Genomic DNA, 21403 nt, shown 5'->3' on the forward strand with positions numbered 1-21403 from the left:
ACAAGTGCTTCCTTTTTTTCAGATGAGATGTGTGTATCTGCCACAGTCTACCAAGTCCACTTAGGCACTTAAATTTGCAACTTGTAGAATTTTCCCATTATAGATCACCAGTTTTCAAAGCACAGAATTCAGTACAATGCCTTGCCATATCTGAACCAAATAAAACTCATCTTTGATTCGGAGGTGCTTTAAGATACTCTCATGAAAATGAGTTGTCAGTACTAATAAAGCATGAAAGAGTTGGTAGTCAAGACTTGTGATTGGATGGTGTGTGTAATAAACCAGTTATTTTAAAACAGTGTTATGTTTTTCTGCTTGATTTTTGAAACTGCTTTTTTATTTATTCCCTTCCAAAAGTTCACCTTTAGTAAATCAAAGTGAAGCATAATTGAGGAGCTCATTAGTAGTCTTCCATAGAATAGGAAATTGCTTATCTGAAAAAATTTTGGGGTGTTTGATTTGCTTTTATTTTCAGGAAACATTTTTCATTTATTTCATATATATATTTCAGATTATGGTTATTTTTTGCTAATTTTTTTTCCAGCAACCTGTTAATATAAAGGATAGCAATTTTCTTCTTTCAAAAACAAATATTTTATTTTCAGAACTCTACCCCTGATTAACAAGAGCAAAAATTATGTTTATACCATAATAACATAGTTCTGCTTTAGTAACATTAGCCTCTGAAATTTACTGGTTTTCTACGGAAGTTAATTCTCATTTTTTGACAATATCAGGAATGAGTCAAAAGTTATAAAAACTCACCGAAAATGCAGATCTTAATCGCGTTTCATAAGTAAGCACCTAAGTTTCGATGTCGGCTTGTACATGGTTAACAGTTACCCTTACTATTAAGTATATCAATGAAACAAACCATGTTACTTTGACTTTTGACTGCATCTTTGTGACAAAACATCACAGTTTGATTAGATAATTTTATTTTGTTAGTAGAGTTACTGTTGGATTTTGGTGGAGTATAGTAAGGAAGTGCTCTTGATGATTGAGCAAAAACACATGATTCTTAAAACCTGTGTGCTACCTTATTCTTTCTGAAGACAAGATACTTTGGATCACACATGCTGATAAAGCTTTGAAAGAATTGGCAGACCATTGCTAGTTACGTGGTGTTTAAATTTTGTTGGTTATTTTGTACTAAGGGAAATTTCTGTAACAAATTGATGCAGTGAGAAGAAGCTTAATTTCCTTACCTGTTTCTGATATTTCTGTGCTTACTTTTTAAAATTGGAAATGGAGCTGTTAGAAGGAATTTGAAATTATTTTGAGAACCACAATAACTTCATTCCACCTAATCTAAGATAAATAGTCATTCACATACTGTGTATGTGAATAATGTAATTGTTGGCAGCCTGAGCAGAATCAGCTACAAAAACTATCTGAAGTAAAATATTTGGTCCATATGAAATGTTTTATTGTTACACAGGGGTGAATTTTTCAGTTTATGTTGACTATTACGTTTTCCCTGCAAAGGCTAATAATACATGAAAACTCATCTTTAGTACCTTACTCTTTAAGGAGCTATATAGTGTAAGAGGAAAATTAAATGTTAAATTTTTGTTGAATAATAGTAACTATACAGAGCAAGATATTTTAAAAGGGCAGCCAGCAGTTTGGACTCAGGGAGGACTGTATTATTTACCTTTTAAAAAACATTTAAGCATCAGATGGACCCTACAATATAGGTAGAATCCTGTGGGTAAGGAAGAATATTCCAAGTGTAGGGGAAAGAAATATGAGAAAAAGGAAATGTGAAGCATTATTTACTGTGAAGTAAGAAACGTATTCTGGAGAGGAGGTGAAAGATGAGACTAGATTGTTGGAAACCAGATCATTAAAGCACAGGAATTTGAACTTCAGTCTTGGCAAGCTGTGCTTGATTTCAAGCTGGAGTTAACTTTTATCTTGAAAAGACCACTTCAGCATTAGGGTGAGGCATAAATTGGAGGGGAACACCAGAGTGAAGGCAGGAATACCAGTAGTAAACCATTGCCATAATGTAGACAAAAGTTAGTAAGATTTTGAGCTAAAGCAGTGGATACAAAGGAGAGGACTCCGGTTCAGAAGACTATTACGGATTTTTGAGATTTGGTATCTACTATGAGAAGATGGGAAAGAATCAATGATGAGATCCTAGTTTGTGGCTTGACTATTGTGGTTTCAGTTTGAGACATCTGAGGAGAACATACTCAATAGGCATTTGAATGTATGTCCTAGAAGGAATAACTATACTAAAGATAGATCCTAGAATTACCAAAATAAGTGTGGGACAGGAGATAGAAGCAGAATATCAGTATATCATTGTTGCCTTAGGGGAAGAGTACAGACAGACTCTGAGGGAGGAGCAGTTTGGACTAATTGTAGCAAAACCAGGGTAGAAGGTTTCTTAAGAAGAGATCCGTTAAGTGTTCTTCATTTCTAAGATTGGCTCAGTTTGTTTATCAAAGTATTCCTTTTTGTTTTTCTTGGTATATTTGTTTGATTTATGGTAAATTCAAATGTAGAGCCTTAGTTTTTAGGTGACATGTTTTGGTTATCTTTAGATCGTGTATTGTTTTTACCAGTTTTTCCTCTTTGCTGGAGTTTTGGTGTTAATTTATAACATTGAAATATTTTCATTCTATAAGTTTTTTTTTTTTCTTGAACAAGTGAGATGAAATTTGATTTTGACTAAATCTATTGTTAGACTACCTTTAAGAAGCAGTCAGATATAATGCTTGATTGTATGAAACTTGGAATGAAAGCTTAAACAGAATTTTTGAAATTAAGCTTAACGAAAACATGTTTTCGTTAAAACAGTTTACCCTTAAATTGTTAACTGTACTCAGTAAAAATGTATCTTCCATATGAGCCTATTTTATAAAAGTGTTTGCTATTTGAAGCATCTATTTCCAATGAATAGTCATTATTCAACAATGATATGTTAATCTAATAAATTTGGATCACATTCTTGTGTCTTTGATTTTTCTGTACTTCTCAGATGCTATTTTGCAGTCTTAATTTTCTTGAATTAGAGTTTTGTAGGCATTATGAAGCAGAGGGACATGGAAGTAGGAAAGACATTCAAATAGTAGCTCTCCCATTAAGTAGTATGTATCTTTTAACTTGATGGTCAGTAAACTGACCATGCTCCTTTAAACGCCAGGTATATACCCTTGTTCATTTCTTCATAATAGCTTATAAAATTTCACTATATATCTCTACCAGACTGTAGACTTACCAAGATGAGAAATTATTCTGTGTCCCTTTCACTTACCTAGTAAGTAGAATGGAGTTAGTAATTCAACTAATGTTTATTAATTTTACAGAGGGGTGGGATTAAATGAGCTGTACTACAGTGTCAGCCCTGCCAAGGTTATTTGCCTCGCATAAGGAGTGGGCATAATACAATAAAATGTTCATGATAGCACTGTATACATCCTCACTCAAATGGAGAGGAATGGGTATTGAGATTTTCAAACACATTTGCAGGTTGACTCTGCATATCCAGAGGCAATTATGCAATTCCATTAAAAAAAAAAAAAAACTCTTTGACCTTAAAATCCTTGACCATATCACTTTCTTTTTATTCTTTGATATGTTGGTTTTCAGAATACCTGGGTTTGAATCCTGGTTTTATCTTGAACAAATTGTATAGTTCACTAAGTTACTTTAAGTCCTATTTTATTTACTCATGAAATGGCAACAGTGATATCTTTTTCTTGGTATTGGTTAAATTAAATGTGGAATACTAGTAAGTTTCTCCCAAATGTTACTTCATACTAATGTTATATGATGTTTATTTACTGAGGAGTTTTTCGTACTCAAATTACAATGAGCAAAACATTTAAGGAGAAAAAGTACTGCTGTAGCTTGAAATTTTATATCTTCTGTTTCAAGTGTGCAAAGCAAACATCCCAAGTCTTCCAAATCTAGTAATTTTATGTATTGACTTACTATAAAGAATTTAGTGGTGTGATTTTGAAGAAAAGACTATCATGGTTTTATTAAATGAGAATTTTGAGGGGCCAATTGGGAACGAAACTTCTTAGAAACTTCCTTTGTTTCTATTCTACTTCCCTTACTGAGGGGAGTTTTTCTGGTTTGGCAGTGACCAGAATAGCCTGTTAAGGTACAAAGTTGTTTGTGTATATGTGACTGTCATTAGAAGAAATACTCAACAAATACATGTAAACTGTATTTTCAGATTATAATTTGATACATTATTATGTAGACTTCATTGTTAACTGTACTTTATGAGAACTAGGATCTAGAACCTTGTGTTTCTGAATAGTTTTTCTAAAATTCTTAGACTTCATGTAAAACAGGATCTAAATTACAATTCCTTATTCTATAGTAAATATTGTGATTTTTCACTAATAAGAACTTTATCATGGAATAATTTAGACTATTTTCGTGTAAATAGGTAATTTTGCTTCATATTAGAGAAATGCTTAGAAAATAAATGTTAACATGAATTATTTAGCATCATTTTAAATAGCAGAGTTAAGCATATTTTTCTTTTCACAGAATGACAGCCCATATCAAGGCGGTGTATTCTTTTTGACAATTCATTTTCCTACAGACTACCCCTTCAAACCACCTAAGGCAAGTATTCCCCCCCACTCCGAAGTCTGTAAGTAAAGATTTGTATTTTATTCCAGAGGAATAGAACATTCCTAGACATTAGGGTTCTGATTAAGTTAAGGCTAAACTAGTGTGAGTGTATAATGAATAAGAATAATTGGGGCTTGAATGCATATACTGAATTAAATCACTGATGTTGAATGCTGTTAGCCTTAGTTAAAAGAAGAGCTAAACCTGGATTTGAACTTTGTAACTGAAGTTAAGAATTGCCTTATCCTTTATGTTGCAAGGCTCAAATACACCATGTGGATGCATTTTTCCCACTTTATTGTGCTTACACAGATTTGGATCAGTAACTCTAGTGTCTTAAATACTAGCCTTCCAAATACTCACCTTCATTGTGCATTTTCACATGTTGCTAAAAAGTATACCATATTTGTGTTGGGATTTAAGACTACAATATATTTTGGGCTTTGAGTTTGCACACATAAACTATCTTCACAATTCTGTTACAGGTACAATATGACAGTTACTTTAAATGAAGATACTTTTGTGATACTCAAATGTGTGTTTTATGTACAGTTGGAAATGGAGGTTCTAATACATGCCTTTGTACCTTGATGCCTTAAATGAGCTAGTCTGTATGCTTTGGTCTACATCGGAAAGTTTCTAATTTGTTAGTGAATCCTGAATTCCCTTCAGGTTGCTCCTTTGATAATCATGCTATGGTAGGGCCAAAGTTAACCTTCGAAAAAACCCACCATACCACTGATAATAAAATTTTTGCCACATGGTTTTATTTTCCATTTTAATTAAAAAGAAGCCCCTGAAGGATCTTGGTCAGAATATAGGTGCTTTTATGTGTATAACTTTTAGCTATTATATTTTTAAAATTTTTAACTATTTTAAGTGTAGCTACAGTTTTTTGTCAAAGTTTACAATGCTTGTTTTTATTTGGGAAAAATAAAGTTGTTTTTTTATTTTAGGTTGCATTTACAACAAGAATTTATCATCCAAATATTAACAGTAATGGCAGCATTTGTCTCGATATTCTAAGATCACAGTGGTCTCCTGCTTTAACTATTTCTAAAGGTAAAATACTAGCGGCTTTGATTTTTCTAATAGTTAAAGGAGTTTCATTTTTGAGCTGACTTACCAAAGTATTTTTATAATGCCAGCTTTTTTATAAAGATGGAGAAAGGAACAAGAAGTACATGCTTTTTGCTTTTAGCAGTATTGATTAAAGATTTTGTGGGAAGAAGTTAACATTCAGATGGAGGGGGCCATTATTTGCAAATAACAATAGCAGCATTTAATAGCTTTCTTAGTATATTTTTCAATCCCAAGCCACTTGTACATCTCACTCACTTGTTGCCATTTAGCAAAAGTGGTATACCTAAAGTTAACAGAGCTTTTGAACTTGAGGTTTCTTATGGGAAAATTCTGATTTCATTTTCCTGTGTTTCTTATTTTTTAGATAAAAAACCTTTTTAAGAAACCTTTAGTTAAGTTTTCATGTATCATGGTAGGTTGTTTCCTACCTAATAATAGTCTAAAATGCATAGTCTTGGGAAAGGTCTCTAGATATCTGCTCTTCTACTATAATAGGGATCTGTTGTGTGGCATCTTTAGTAGGTTGTCTGGTTTCCACATTGGTGTTCCAGATGGAGATGGAATATCTCTCCATCTCTTTCAAACAACTCTGGTGGCTTTTATGTCACTTTTACCCCACAAATAAAAATCACCTACCACAAAGCTACTTAATGAGAAGGAAGTCTGCCTTTTAGTGATTTTCAGTTTTTGATGCTGGCTTATTAGGATTCCTTAGTACACAAAATGAGTTTTTAATGTTGCTAATTATGACTGTATTTCAGAAATTTGAGGATAGCAGCTAACTCTAAGCATTCTTATTTTTTGGCTGAATACTTAATGTAGCATTCCCCAGATTATTTCTTGAAATAGTTAATAGTGTTTTACAAAAAGTTTTATTTTTAGAAGTATGGTAAATGCCAAGTGAAACAGGTTTTGTTTGTTTATTCATTTGTTAAGTCAGGACATCAAGCCTTTTGTGTCCTTGTACAGTGCATTTGAATCTCTTTGAAGGGACTGTCTAGCATTCCCAAAATTTTGTTTGATTAATCAGAAACACTTTTGTGTGAGGAGTGGGGACAATTTGGGTAAATGCTGCTGTCGTTCTGTTAGGTGCAGCATTATTTTAGGCCCATTTTTCACCCCCCTGGATACATTCAAGTTTCTTTTCAGGTCTTTTCCTTTCTCTTAACACCAGGCACCTGGTATGAAGAAGACTTTAATACTATTTTCCAGGTTTGTTTGGTTTTACCATCATTGGGAATGCACTGTAATACTGAACACTGTTTCTGTAAGTGCAGATTTAGTTTTATTTCTGATCCTGCACTTGAGTTTAAAGTTCTATTTTCTGTAATTATTTTTTTTCATGGTATTGCTGTTATCTTTAAGGATTGTCATAACCACATTAAGCTTTTATATCATAAACTTTTTATAAAACTTTGCACAGTGGCACATAATTTGTATTCACAATGAATTAGATACATATTCCTAATGATGCTTTACATCTTTTAAGTTAATGTTTTGAATAGGTCAGAGTGAGAGCTGTAGCTGAAGAGCTACTCAGTAGTAGATCTTGGTGTTTTTTTTTTGTTTGTTTTTTAATTTAACCAAAATTCTTGGATATGGTCTCTACCTTATAAATTCTGGGAGATAAAACCTGTAGTCATTGGGGCAGTTGGGTGTTTTTGTGAAACTCCTCCGAGAGTAGGACAGAAAATGGATTATTTTATCAAGCTAAACAGCTAAGCATATATTGCATAGCTGTACTCTAATTCAGAGTCCCCACCCCCACCCCCCACCTCCCTCCAGCCATTACCAAGAAACTCCACTTCACTATTTGAGAAGGTTCATATAGAGAAGTCCCTGGTGGTCTAGTGGTTAGGACTCCACACTTCCACTGTAGAGGATACAGGTTCCGTCCCTGGTCAGGGAACTAAGATCCCGCATTCAACGTGGCGTAGCAAAAGAAAAGGTAATATAAATTAATACGGCATCATTTCACTATCTCAGAACTTCTGAATTTGGCAGATTTTTGTATCTGGTCAGTAAACTAGCTAACAAATATCTATTTTTAGGATCTCTCAACTACCAGGAACTTGTCTTGTATGAATCAAAATCTCTATAAAGCTTTGTCTTATGGAAATTAAGATAGAAACTAATCCTCTTTTGAGGATTGAGGTTTATATTATAATACTTGTTTTTAAATACTTTTATTCAACCAAATTCCCAGTGGTGGGTAACAGACATTTGTTTTCTTCCAGTTCTTTTATCCATTTGTTCACTGCTATGTGATCCAAACCCAGATGACCCCCTAGTGCCAGAGATTGCACGGATCTATAAAACAGACAGAGATAAGTAAGTATGTAGTAATTTGAGAAAACAATATAAAAAGTGGCTTTTCTTAATGAGTTAGTATTATATACTTTGCTGTAAGTTGTGGCATGATGCCAAGGAGACTTGACGCTTATTTCTGGTAAGATGGTAGTTGAAATGTGCAGAAGCTAGTTATTGAAATGTAATTGGTTTTTTGTTGGGTTTTTTTTTTTTTTTAATTTCCTAGGTTATGTTTTCTTTTTCTAACATGTTCAGCAGTTTATCACGTTTAAGTTTGAGGAAGAAAGGTGTTTTTTCTTCACCCCAATCACATTTAAAATGAGAAAAATATTGGTACTATTGTAAAAATTTAGTCTAAATATTTTATATATTGAATTCTTTATGTACAACTTTACCATTATAATTTCCGTATGTTATAATTAATGCTCAGTATACTTGTTCAATTAGGTACAATAGGTTAGCAAGAGAGTGGACAGAGAAATACGCTATGTTGTAGGGTAAGAGGATCTGCACAATATGGTGCGCTTATTCATGGTACTGCCAGCACATGAGTGCTGCATGCGTTAAGGCACTATATTAACTAACCAAAGGTAACTGATGTGGCAGTTTCTGAAAACTGTACACTTAACTGCTTGTTTAGCGTGAAAGTATACCCAGCAGTCATTATTGCTTGAGAGTATTTTTGCATGGCAAAGCAGAGTTTATATAGCACCAGTAAGAAATGAAAATTTTAGTATCTTTTTCAAACTACTATAGTATTTAAATTTTAACTTTTAAAGTTGGTATATTTTAAACTTCAATACTATATGGAATGTGGTAACTTAGTTAAAATTTTGCCAAGAGATAATAATGTAAGGGATAAACACTTTTTAAAGCCTCACTATCTATACTAAATGTTCATTACTGACAAGCATGCATTAGTGATAGCTATACTTTGTGGCTACCTGTATGCTAAGTGAAACCTTTGCTTTAAAGTGCTGGCTTTACGAGAGGTATCCTTAAGTGAGGTAACCACGAATTTGTAGAGAAAGAACTTAAAGTTAGAAAAATGGTTGAACTATGTTTAGTTCTTGGTTTGAAACGAAGTTAGTACTTTTATAGAGGTCAAACTGTAAATATAAATCAGTTCTATGTCCTTTTAGATATTCCTTTCTTAAGGTTATCACTATAATTTTTGTTCTGTGGCATGGTAGTAATAGGGAGAAATTGATAGCATTTTATCAATATTTGTGATCTTCCTCAGCAGGAAATATCCTTGCTTGTGTATGAATTACCGTTGATCATGTTAAACAAAGATGCCCCTACTTGTACTCCTCCTAGTTTCATCCATCAGGTCTCAGGTGGGGTTTGTTCATTGCCAGCCGCCACCCTTTAAAAGTAACAGATGATTTTGATTAGCACATATAACTCACAGCCCACCTACTCTTAAACATTACTGTTTTTTTATCATCTTCCCTAGTGTCTTAATCTTCTACCTATGCTAAAGTCTCAAAGGCATTTTCTCTTTTAGGTAATATCCAGGGTGAAGTAAATTATCATGAAGTCCAGGATTCAGATAAAAATGTTTATTAGTTCATTGCCCAGTCTGGCTTTCATGGGAGTTTCTATAGATCTACAGATAAGTGCACTATTCTGATAATAGGTCCATGGCAAATTGTGAGAAAAGGTTAACATTTGTTGGAATGTATACTAATTGTAAAATTTCTAATAGACCAGTAGCTCAGTAGTAGGAGAGAAAAAAGGTCTTTGATTTTTGCTAGCCTATCTGTATGTTTATTATAATATTACTTTGAGTGATTAGGACACTCACCATATTGAAGCATAAGGGTCTTGTTTCCTACAGTGCTTTGAGTACCAGTGTTTTTTCTTCCTTGGCTTTATCCTAATCGTAGCCATTAAAGATGACTCCATGATAAGTCTAGAAATAAAATACTCTTTCCTTACCTTTTAAGTGTTAAGAATTATTTTAAATTTTTAAATAACATCTTTTTTATTTACAGGTACAACAGAATATCTCGGGAATGGACTCAGAAGTATGCCATGTGATGCTACCTTAAAGTCAGAATAACCTGCATTATAGCTGGAATAAACTTTAAATTACTGTTCCTTTTTTGATTTTCTTATCCGGCTGCTCCCCTATCAGACCTCATCTTTTTTAATTTTATTTTTTGTTTACCTCCCTCCATTCATTCACATGCTCATCTGAGAAGACTTAAGTTCTTCCAGCTTTGGACAATAACTGCTTTTAGAAACTGTAAAGTAGTTACAAGAGAACAGTTGCCCAAGATTCAGAATTTTTAAAAAAAAATGGAGCATGTGTATTATGTGGCCAATGTCTTCACTCTAACTTGCTTATGAGACTAAAACCATTCCTCACTGCTCTAACATGCTGAAGAATCATCTGAGAGGGAGGGAGATGGATGCTGAGTTGTCACATCAAAGGAAGCAGCATTATTCTAACAGCATCCATTCTTGTTTAAGCCTTCCACTGTTAGAGATTTGAGGTTACATGATATACTTTATGCTCATAACTGATATGGCTGGAGAATTGGTATTGAATTTATAGCATCAGCAGAACAGAAAATGTGATGTATTTTATGCATGTCAATAAAGGAATGACCTGTTCTTGTTCTACAGAGAATGGAAATTGGAAGTCAAACACCCTTTGTATTCCAAAATAGGGTCTCAAAACATTTTGTAATTTTCCTTTAAATTGTTAGGAGGCTTGGAGCTATTAGTTAATCTATCTTCCAATACACTGTTTAATATAGCACTGAATAAATGATGCAAGTTGTCAATGGATGAGTGACCAACTAATAGCTCTGCTAGTAATTGATTTATTTTTCTTCAATAAAGTTGCATAAACCAATGAGTTAGCTGCCTGGATTAATCAGTATGGGAAACAATCTTTTGTAAACGCAAAGCTGTTTTTTGTATATACTGTTGGGATTTGCCTCATTGTTTGACATCAAAGATGATGTAAAGTTCAAGAGAGTGAATATTTTGCCATGTTCAGTTAAAAATGCGCAGTCTGTTACAGGTTGACACATTGGTTGACCTGATTTATGCAGAATTAATAAGCTATTCAGATAGTGTAGCTTTAGTATGCTGCACATGATACTGGCAGCCTGGGAGTTCATAGATGGACTTGGGACCCAGCAGATTTGAAACATGTATATGGAGTTTCAGAAATTTATTTTCCAGGTGCAACCCCCATCTAACTAAATTTTTTCTTCACCTTGTACGCTTGACAGCTGAAAAGACCATAACATGGGAGTAATAATGGGTCAAAATTTACAAAATAAAGTACTGTTTTGGTGTGGGAGTTGTCATGAGGCTATGTTGAAGTGACTTTAACCATGTGGGATATTGAGTTTTTTTAATGGATTGAATATCCATTAAAATGGATTTGTTCAGCCATTTACATTAATGAGCATTTAAATGCAACAGATACCATTTCAGGTGACTTAACGTGAATGAATAAAAGTCAATGCTATTGGATTATTTTTTGTTTGACAAGTGCAATCTGTGCCACTTAATGTAACTTCTGTAGTAACAAGGGCATTATCATTCTTCACCCTTTCTAATTCTGACCCTATAGTTTTATTACTTTTTCCTAGTTTCTTTGATTTGTCCATTGCTTTCTTATGGTCCTGTATTCAATTTCTAGCACATCTGTGATTTTTCTCCACTTACACATATTTGCACTGCTTACACTTATGTGCAATCTTACTCCTTGTCTGCACACAGATGTGGAAAGCTAGATATAAAATAAATGTTAAAGCTTGATTTTTATAAACATTTTAATATGTAGTTTGGACATGATTTATTGAATTAAGGTTCTTTAAACTGAAAGTGAAATGCATGCCTTCCGAAAATGTTTTGGCTTTGTTAATTCTGTAATAAGCATTTCATTGAGAAATATCAATCCAGTTATACCATTTTCCAATGAGTGAATTTTTCATTCTATCTTTGCTTTAAAAATAACTCAAGGGTACATATTATACTGTTAAAACTGTGTTGGATTCAAAGTACAAATAAGTAAGATACCTCCACAAGGTAAGAAACTTTTTGGCTCTATTTTTAGGATAATTACGAGATTCCCTCAAAATAATAGCTTTTATAGTAGGCATATCATTTCTTGAAAACCAGCAATGAATAAAATATTTGTCAGAGCTGGATTCTACTTGGCTTTCAAATTGACCTTTTTAGCTATAGATAACCCTTAAGTTTTTATAGAGATGACTTCCTGAAGCTATTGTCATAATGATTAATAGATGTGTCCAGTTCTCTGTATCTTTGACTTGATGCTTTCTATTTTTCCTATGTCACTTCTAAGGGAACAAGCCATAAAGGCTTCTCCAGGTTTAACAGAACAGTAAAAGTACCTGGAAAACCAACATTTTTGAATGTATGAACACTGGACTTGAGATCATCTGCAGTGAAACCTTCTAAAGAATCCAAGAATTTGTCCTTTCCCCCATATACTAATAGTGCCATGTATAGCACTGAAATGATGATTAACATTAAAAATTGATTTTGGTTCTTCCTGTTTCTTACATCTTTTAATGCATAATTAAGTTTTAAATTATGTTGTTTATCTTAACCTGTGAGGATTATAGTCCAGTTGACGTAATGGTAAATTACATTTTAAGTGACTCATTCCTGGGCAAGTTTGCAATGTGATAATCAGATTTAAAAGAAACTACTTGGCTTTCTTGTGTGGGTGTACTCACAATTTTTTAAAAGTATGAACCACAGTTAACTGGTGGTCTCAGGGGTAGTGAAACACTCACTTTTTTTTTTTTTAATGGTTTAGTTGACATACTTCAGATATTGACCATCCTGTGTTAGTGATTTTCGAAGTGACTCAGATTAGCCATGGTTTGTGTTGGCGTAACAAAACTGTTAAATGATTGTTGATTATAGTTTTAAGTGAATTTGTCTCTATTTTATGAGGAACCCAGTACAAGTCACTAAATATTGTCTAATAGTGACATCGGCATAACACTTGTAATAGCTAAGGTTAACTGAGCTTAAAGAATTGTTACCATTAAAGTCTGTGTTTAAAGACACTCGGGTCTTACTTGGTAATTCCAGCTAACATGAAATTCACACTTAATGTCCTGTGTGAGTTCTGTTTTGAACTTAAAGTTGTAACAAAAACTGGTCTATAAAGAATTTAGGATTCTGAAAGTGTGACCCCAAGACCAGCAATATCACTATCATTTGAGAAGTTCTTTAAAATGGAAATGATCAAATCCCAACTCCAGGCCTACTGATTCAGAAACTATGGAATGACACATTGGCCTGTTTGAAGAAGCCATTAAAGTGGTCTTGGAAGTCTGTTCTTCGCTCTCCCTTGTATAGACTACAGCAGTAGTACTTTGACCCTCTGATTATTTTACTCTTCTTTCATGGCTGTAGGAACATATATGCTCAAGTGTTAAATTTCTAACATACTTCATACTACTTTGAATTATGCCATAGGTTGATTGACATGTTTACTTAATGTATTATTAACATCCCACAATGAACTAATTTAAGTAGCAGTCTTAACAGATAGAACTTTATTCTGGGAAATGTGATTCAACTAATAGCCAAGTAGTGTTTAAAAAGAGTAACCAGGTGCTAGAGTTTTCTGCTAAGGATTGGCTAGATAGCTAGCTGAACATGGATTTGAGCCCTGGTCATACTCTCTGGCTGAAGCAACTTTTGGGAGAATGAGAGGGTTGAAAGGTAAGATTTCATGGTAAGGGTGTTTGGAGTCTGAATTGAACAGATTCTAAACATACCATAAGGTAACTTAAAACTTTTTGTACTCCCCTGGTGTAATGGAAAAATAAAAGGTAGAGATATTTGGACCAGAATTTTGAAAGGTGACAGCCTCTCCCACTCCCGAAGTGTTATGTTAAAAGATGAAAAAGTTCACAAAAGGCTAGGAAGCTTGCAGTTGGCTGTCCCCACCCCCTGCCTCCAGGTTCCCAGTAAACCACTATTTCACATGCTTTCCTGCTACCCTGCTAACTACTCATTCCTTTCTTGGCCTCATTTTGAAAAAAAAAAATTCTGATACAGTGTTCCTCATAGTTGCTTTTTTACATGGAATATGTTATTTAACATTCCATTGTTAATTCTCTCTTGCCAGGTTGTGCACGTTCTGGATGAAATGTGTTTTTTAAGAGTCCTCTTAATTTTTTTCTGTATTGTAGAAAATGGTTTTATGAAATAACTACTTTTCATTCTTATATACTAGTGTCTGAGCCTCTGTGTAAACTTGGTTTCTTGTTTACCCTGTCAAATTTGAAAATTATCAAGTAAGGCCAAACAGTGAAATACTTTGATATCCCTAGTTGCTTAAGAACAGTTGAACACTACCGTATGATTACCAGCCATCACTCCTGGACACTTGTGTAGCTTCCTATTCATCCACCTCACTTTCTAAAGAATGATCGGCTTGACTGCTATACACAGACACATATTTCTACCTCTTGGCCTCCGTAAGTGTAAACATTTCAGTTGCACTTGCCCCAAACCTAGGCATCGTTTCTCAAACTTAGAAATTAAACGTCTCTGTCAGTTCTACCTAAAACTTTTTTCAGAATCTACCTGTTTACCACATTTCACTGCTGCCATGATGGTCTGTCTATGTGGTCTAAATCTATATTGTTTCTTCGGTTATTGTAAAAGCCTAAGTGGTCTCCCTTCTTTTCATTTCATAGCAATTTATCATCCATGCAACACCAGGCATATTCCTTTTAAACCATATTGGATCATGTCATCACTTTGCTCCAAACCTAATGGTTTCTCATCTCATTCAGAATAAAGGCCAAATCCTAAAAGCAGTTTACAGGCTGGAAGTGACTTCCCACCACTTCATCCCTAATAACTTCCCCACCAGCTTCCTCAGCTCAGTCACACAGGCCTCTGCTGAGGCTTGAACACAGTGGGCTTTTTCTTACCTCAAGATGTTTGCCATCATTCTTTACCTGGGATTATCAAAGATAAAATACCGCTCGCTCTTTCTTAATTGTTACGTTTCAAATGTCAATATCAGTGATTTTTCTCAACTATTCTACATAAAATACCAACAGCACTGCCACAGTAGAGTGGACCATGGTATGTTAAGTAATAACCACCTTAACATGGGGGCTCCCCCAATGTTAAGGGGCTTCATCTGGCTCAGCAGATGAAGAATCCACCTTGCAATGCAGAAGACGTGGGTTCGATCCCTGGGTTGAGAGGATCCCCTGGATAAGGAAACTAGCCCAACTAATATTGCCTGAAAAATTTGATGGACGGAGGAGCCTGACAGGCTACAATTGACGGATGCTTCTTGACTCAAGTATCTCAGTGAGTGGATGGACGTTTCCGTTTCTGTCAGTATAGATGATTACACTGACCAACTCTTAGGTGAAAAAACAACGAAACGCTGGGGGTAAAGCACTTTTTTTAAAAAAACATAAATTTACTAATCTCTCAAGCCCAAACCAAATTGAAACCAGGAACCCAAAAGAAGCAGGCTATAATCAGAAACTAGCTAGCATCTTAAGAAGACCTGAAGAATCAAATGAAGACTCGTATATTTTCATTTTCATGACCCTGGCAAAGCCCAGAATACATCCAAAGAGTGGTGTCAATTAGGATAAACCCATCCCAAATACAGACAGATGAGTTTGCGTGTCTTGAATCTTTATTCTTTGTGGCAGGAGAATGTTCTCTCAGAATGTGTAATAATGGTTTGACTTTGTGAAAATTTGCAGCTCTAAATCTTACTACGTGGATAGTCTGAAAACCCAAGCAGAACATTTTAAAAAGTTGTTCCAAATCAGCAACCTGGTACTGGTGGAAGTAAACAAATACTCTGTAGGGACTCAATAACAGCTCACAGTTAAAAACCAGAAAATAAAGAACAACAGAACTTAGTACTGTACCATGAGTAGGAACTGATGTGCAAAAGTTTCAGACATTAAAAACATCAGGTCATACAAACTAAAATTTTCTTCCTTTCCAGATGACAGAAAAATCAATATAAATTATTGGAGCTAATAATTGAATTTAGCAAAATTACAGGATACAAAATCACAAATTAGTTGTACTTTTTTTTTTTTTTTTTGGCTGAGCTGTGCAGCTTGCATGATCTCAGTTCCCCAACCAAGGGCTGAACCTGGGCCTTGGCAGCGAAAACCTGAAATCCTAACCATTAAGCTGACAGGGAACCCAGTTGTATTTCTACTATAAGTAGCAATGAAGAATTACAAAATGAAATTAATAAAATAATTCCATTTATAACAACATCAAAAATAAAATACTTAGGAATAAATTTGATCAAGGAAGCAGCAAAACTTGTATACTGAAAACTACAAAATATTTCTAAAAAAATTAAAGTCCTAGATAAATGGAAAGACATCCAGTGTTCATGTATACAGGTCAAGAAGCAACAATTAGAACCAGACATGGAACAACTTACTGATTCAAACTTGGGAAAGGAGTACGTAGGACAAGGCTGTATATTCTCACCCTGCTTATTTAACTTATATGCAGAGCACATCATGCAAAATGCTGAGCTAGATGAAGCACAAGCTGGAATCAAGATCACCGAGAGAAATACCAACAACCTTCACAGGTATGATAGGTATGCAGATGATAACACTAATGACAGTGAAGATGAACTAAAGAGCCTCTTGAGGGTGTAAAAAGAGAGTGAAAAGCTGTTTAAAACTCAGCTGTTTAAAACGAAGATCATAGTATCTGGTCCCATCACTTCATGGCAAATGGAAGGGGGGAAAGTGGAAGCAGTGACAAATTTTATTTTCTTGGGCTCCAAAACCACTGCAGATAGTTGACTGCAGCCATGAAATTAAAAGACACTTGCTCCTTGGAAGAAAAACTATGACCAACCTAGAGAGCATATTAAAAAGCAGAGACATTACTTTGCCGACAAAGGTCAGTCTAGTCAAAGCTATGGTTTTTCCAGTACTCATGTATGGATGTAAGAGTTGGAGCATAAAGAAGGCTTAGTGCAGAAGAATTGATACTTTTGAATTGTGGTGGAGAAGACTTGAGAGTCTCTTGGGCATCAAGATCAAACCAGTAAATCCTATAGGAAATCAACCCTGAATATTCACTGGAAGGACTGATGTTGAAGCTCCAAAACTTTGGTCACCTGATGAGAAGAACAGACACATTGGAAAAGACACTGATGCTGTGAAAGATTAAAGTCAAAAGGAGAAGGCAGAGGATGAAATGGTTTGATAGCGTCACCAACTCAATGGACATGAATTTGAGCAAACCCTGGGAGACAGTGAAAGACAGCGAAGCCTGGCATGCTGCAATCCAGCGGGTCGCAAAGAGTCAGACATGATTTAGCAACTAAACAACAACAACAACATCTGTGTTCATGGATTAGATTTGTTATTGTTAAGATGGCAATGATCCCCAAAGCAATCTACAGATTCAATACAATCCCTATCAAAATCCCAGTGATTGTTTTTACAGAAATGGAAGATACAAAAAAATTCATACAGAATTACAAAGGAGTACAAAAAAACAAACGTGAAAAAAAAGGGGACTCCCTAATTTCAAAATTTATTACAAAGCTACAGAAATCAAAGCAGTATGATACTGGCATGAAGATGAACTTATAGGACAATGGAATATAACTGAGAATTCAGAAATAAACTCATATACATCTTGTGGTCAACAGGATGCCAGGACCACTCATGGTGAATAGTCTCATGAGAAATGAATAGTCTCTTCAACAAATGGTGCTGAGACAACTGAATATTAACATGCAAAAAAACAAATTTGGGCCCCTACCTTACATTATATCCAAAAATTAACAAAATAGATCAAACTCCTTAGTGAAAGACCTAAAACTATATAAAACTCTTGGAACAAAAAAGGAATACACTTTTGTTAGTTTGGATTCAGCAATAAATTCTTAGAAATGATACCAAAAGCACAAGCAATGAAAAAAATAGATAAATTGGACTTGCTCAAATTTTTAAACTTCTGTGTATCAAAGTATACTATGAAAAAGACAACTTAAAGGATAGGAGAAAGTATTTGCAAATGACATATCTGGTTAGTGTCTAATATCCAGAATACATAAAGAATCCTTAAAACTCAAACAAAAGGTAAGGAATCCAATTTAAAAATGGGCAAAAGATTTGAATAGAAGAGTTCTCCAAACAAAAGTGGCCAGCAAATGTGTAAAAGATGCTCAACATCATTGGTTATTAGAGAAATGCAAATCAAAATCATAATCAGGTACCACTTCACACTGGGATAGCTATAACTTCTTAAAAATGGAAAATTAGTGTTGAGGATTTGGAGACTCTGGAGCCATTTGTACATTGCTGGTGGGAATGTAAGAAGATAGAGCTTTTATGGAAAGTAGTTTGCTAATTTCTAAAAAAATTAAACAGAATAACCATATGACCTAGCAATTCTACTCCAAAATATATCCCCAAAAGAATTAAAAACAGATATTCAAATAAATATTTATACATGAATGTTCACAGCATTATTCATAATAGTCAAAGATGGAAACAATGGGTGAATGAATAAACAAATTGTGATATACCCATACAATGACATTCGGTTCAGTTCAGTTCAGTTGCTCAGTCATGTCTGACTCTTTGCAACCCCATGAATCGCAGCACGCCAGGCCTCCCTGTCCATCACCAACTCCCGGAGTTCACTCAGACTCAAAGTCCATTGAGTCGGTGATGCCATCCAGCCATCTCATCCTCTGTCATCCCCTTCTCCTCCTGCCCCCAATCCCTCCCAGCATCAGAGTCTTTTCCAATGAGTCAACTCTTCACATGAGGTGGCCAAAGTACTGGACTTTCAGCTTTAGCATCAGTCCATCCAATGAACACCCAGGACTGATCTCCTTTAGAATGGACTGGTTGGGTCTCCTTGCAGTCCAAGGGATTCTCAAGAGTCTTCTCCAACACAGTTCAAAAGCATCAATTCTTCGGCACTCAGCCTTTTTCACAGTCCAAATCTCACATCCATACATGACCACTGGAAAAACCATAGCCTTGACTAGACGGACCTTTGTTGGCAAAGTAATGTCTCTGCTTTTGAATATGCTATCTAGGTTGGTCATAACTTTCCTTCCAAGGAGTAAGCGTCTTTTAATTTCATGGCTGCAATCACTATCTATTCAGCCATAAAAAGGAATGTTGGGCTGATACATGTTATAACATAGGTGAATCTTGGAAACATGACACTAAATGAAAGGAGCCAGACATAAAAGGAAATATATTGTATGATTATATTGGTATGAATATCTAGAATACTTAAGTTTATTAATAAAGCAGATTAATAAATCTGACAAAAGTCAGATTTATGTGTGCCACGGATGGGGGTGGGTGTCATGGAAAGGAATGAGGATTGACTGCTTAATGGGTATGAGGTCTCCCTTGTGAATGATAAAAGTACCCTGGAACTTAGAGGTGATGATTGTACAACATTGTGAACGCACTAAATGCCACTGAATTGTACATTTTTAAATAGTTAATCTCATGCTATATGAATTTCCTGTCAAAATAATCAGCCACAAAAAGCAGAAGCCAACACTCATGTAATACTTTTTCGGTGCCAAGAATTGTTCTAAATTCTTAACTCCTAATTCTCATTACAAGCGTATACTTATTACTTACACGTTTATTATCAACAAACGTATATACTCATTAACAAACATATTCTTACATGATTATCTCTGCTTTACAGATGAGGAAACTGAGGAACAAAGAGGATAAATGACTTACCCAAGGTTAATGGCAGAAGTTAGGATTTAAATCCAGGTAATGAAATTCCAGTCTTTCCTCTTAACCATTATGCCAGAAATAAAAGTTTCAAACATGAATAAAGAGCAAGAGACTATAAAAAATGACAAATCATATTTGAAAAATAACCAAAATCAGTACTTCCAGAAATTTTTAAAAATAAAATACCTTAAATTTCATCTGTGACCTTGCAGCCTTGGCCAGGTGATAAACTTTTTGCAGTCCCCTTGACATGGAAATCAAAGCTCCTACATGATTTGCTTTTTGTGGCCTGGAGGGTTACACACCTGAACAGCTTGGAGGGCTGTGTATAGCCCACCTACAGTCCAGGGGTCCACACAGAGCTGCCATTTCCTCTGCAAATAAAGTGTGTGTGTGCACATGCGTGCACACACACACACACACACATCAACAGGTAGATTGACTGAAGAGCAAAAATGGAAGATTTGTCAACAACGGAAACAGAAGATAGTGTAATATTAACTTCAATATGCTGAGAAGAAATACTTATCACCCTAGAATTCTATACCAAGGAAAATATCCTGCAAGAATAAGGGTGAGTAACATGGGTAAGTCTGAAAAACAGTGTTGAACAAAAGGAATTTTTAAAAAAGAAAAACGTAGTATGTGAGTCTATCTGCATGACATCCAAAAAGACACAAAATTAAATGATGGCTCTAGAAGTGGAGCAGCCATCACCTGGAACGGGAGGAATTTGGAGAGAAGCACAAGAGAACTTTCTAGAACGAAATGTTCTGTACCTAATCAGGGTGTGATTACACACGTATGTATGTTTGCCAAAACTCACTGAACTGTGCACTGTGATGGTTAGTTTTATGTGGAACTTGACTGGGCCATAGGATGCCCAGGTAACTGGTTAGACATTATATCTGGGTGATTTGATGAGGGTCTTTGCAAAAGCAACCAGCATTTGAATCTGTAGACTCAGTAAATCAGACTGTCCTCCCTGAACTGAAGTGACATCATCCAATTCATTGAGGGCCTAAGCAGAACAAAAAGATAGAAAAAGAAATAATTTGCTCTCTGACTAACTACACAAGTTAGAACATGGGTGTTCTTCCAGAGCTGTTTGATATACAAACATCCTTTATGAAAAGATTGTCTGGGACAAAAAAAATCCAGTGCCTCTACTCACAAGATGTTCAGAAATATCAGAGAATTATCATCCAATATTCCAAAACAAATTTGGTATGTGAATTTTTTCACTGCAAAATTTGTGAAATTGAATATAGATCAAAGCTGAGATGGGTGAGGAACTTCCCTGATGGTCCAGTGGCTAAGACGCCATACTCCCAGTGCAGGGGGCTCAGATTCAGTCCCTGGCTGGGGAACCAGATCTTGTGTGCTGCACGCTACTAAGGCCTGGCACAGTCAAATAAATAAAATAAATATTTTTTACAAAGTGAGATATGCTGTAAGTATAAAATTTACGATAGATTTTGAAGTCTGAGTATGAAAAAAGAATGCAAAATACTCAATAATCACAGCATATTGAATACATGTTAAAATATTATTTTAATATATTAGTTTAAATAAGATAATTAAAATGTCACCTGTTTCCTCTTTACTTTTTAAAA

General features: G+C 34.9%; 1 protein-coding gene across 13 annotated transcripts in view; it reads left to right on the forward strand.

The window, feature by feature from the left end:
* The window catches only part of UBE2D3 (ubiquitin conjugating enzyme E2 D3), a 28868-nt gene extending 17057 nt beyond the window's left edge, over positions 1-11811 (forward strand). For 6 of the 13 annotated variants that reach the window (XM_061419533.1, XM_061419534.1, XM_061419532.1 and 3 more), the window contains 5 exons: positions 4525-4602; positions 5568-5673; positions 7932-8025; positions 8452-8501; positions 10005-10109. In XM_061419533.1, coding sequence (XP_061275517.1) covers positions 4525-4602; positions 5568-5673; positions 7932-8025; positions 8452-8500 — 327 coding nt within the window. In that variant the 3' untranslated portion in view covers position 8501; positions 10005-10109. Of the gene's footprint in view, positions 1-4524; positions 4603-5567; positions 5674-6868; positions 6907-7931; positions 8026-8451; positions 8502-10004 lie in introns of all 13 variants that reach the window. The other 7 variants (XM_061419540.1, XM_061419541.1, XM_061419543.1 and 4 more) reach the window with 2 other exon arrangements.
* The last annotated feature ends 9592 nt before the right edge of the window (positions 11812-21403 follow it).

This window comes from Bos javanicus, chromosome 6, assembly GCF_032452875.1.
Source record: "Bos javanicus breed banteng chromosome 6, ARS-OSU_banteng_1.0, whole genome shotgun sequence".
NCBI lineage: Eukaryota > Metazoa > Chordata > Mammalia > Artiodactyla > Bovidae > Bos > Bos javanicus.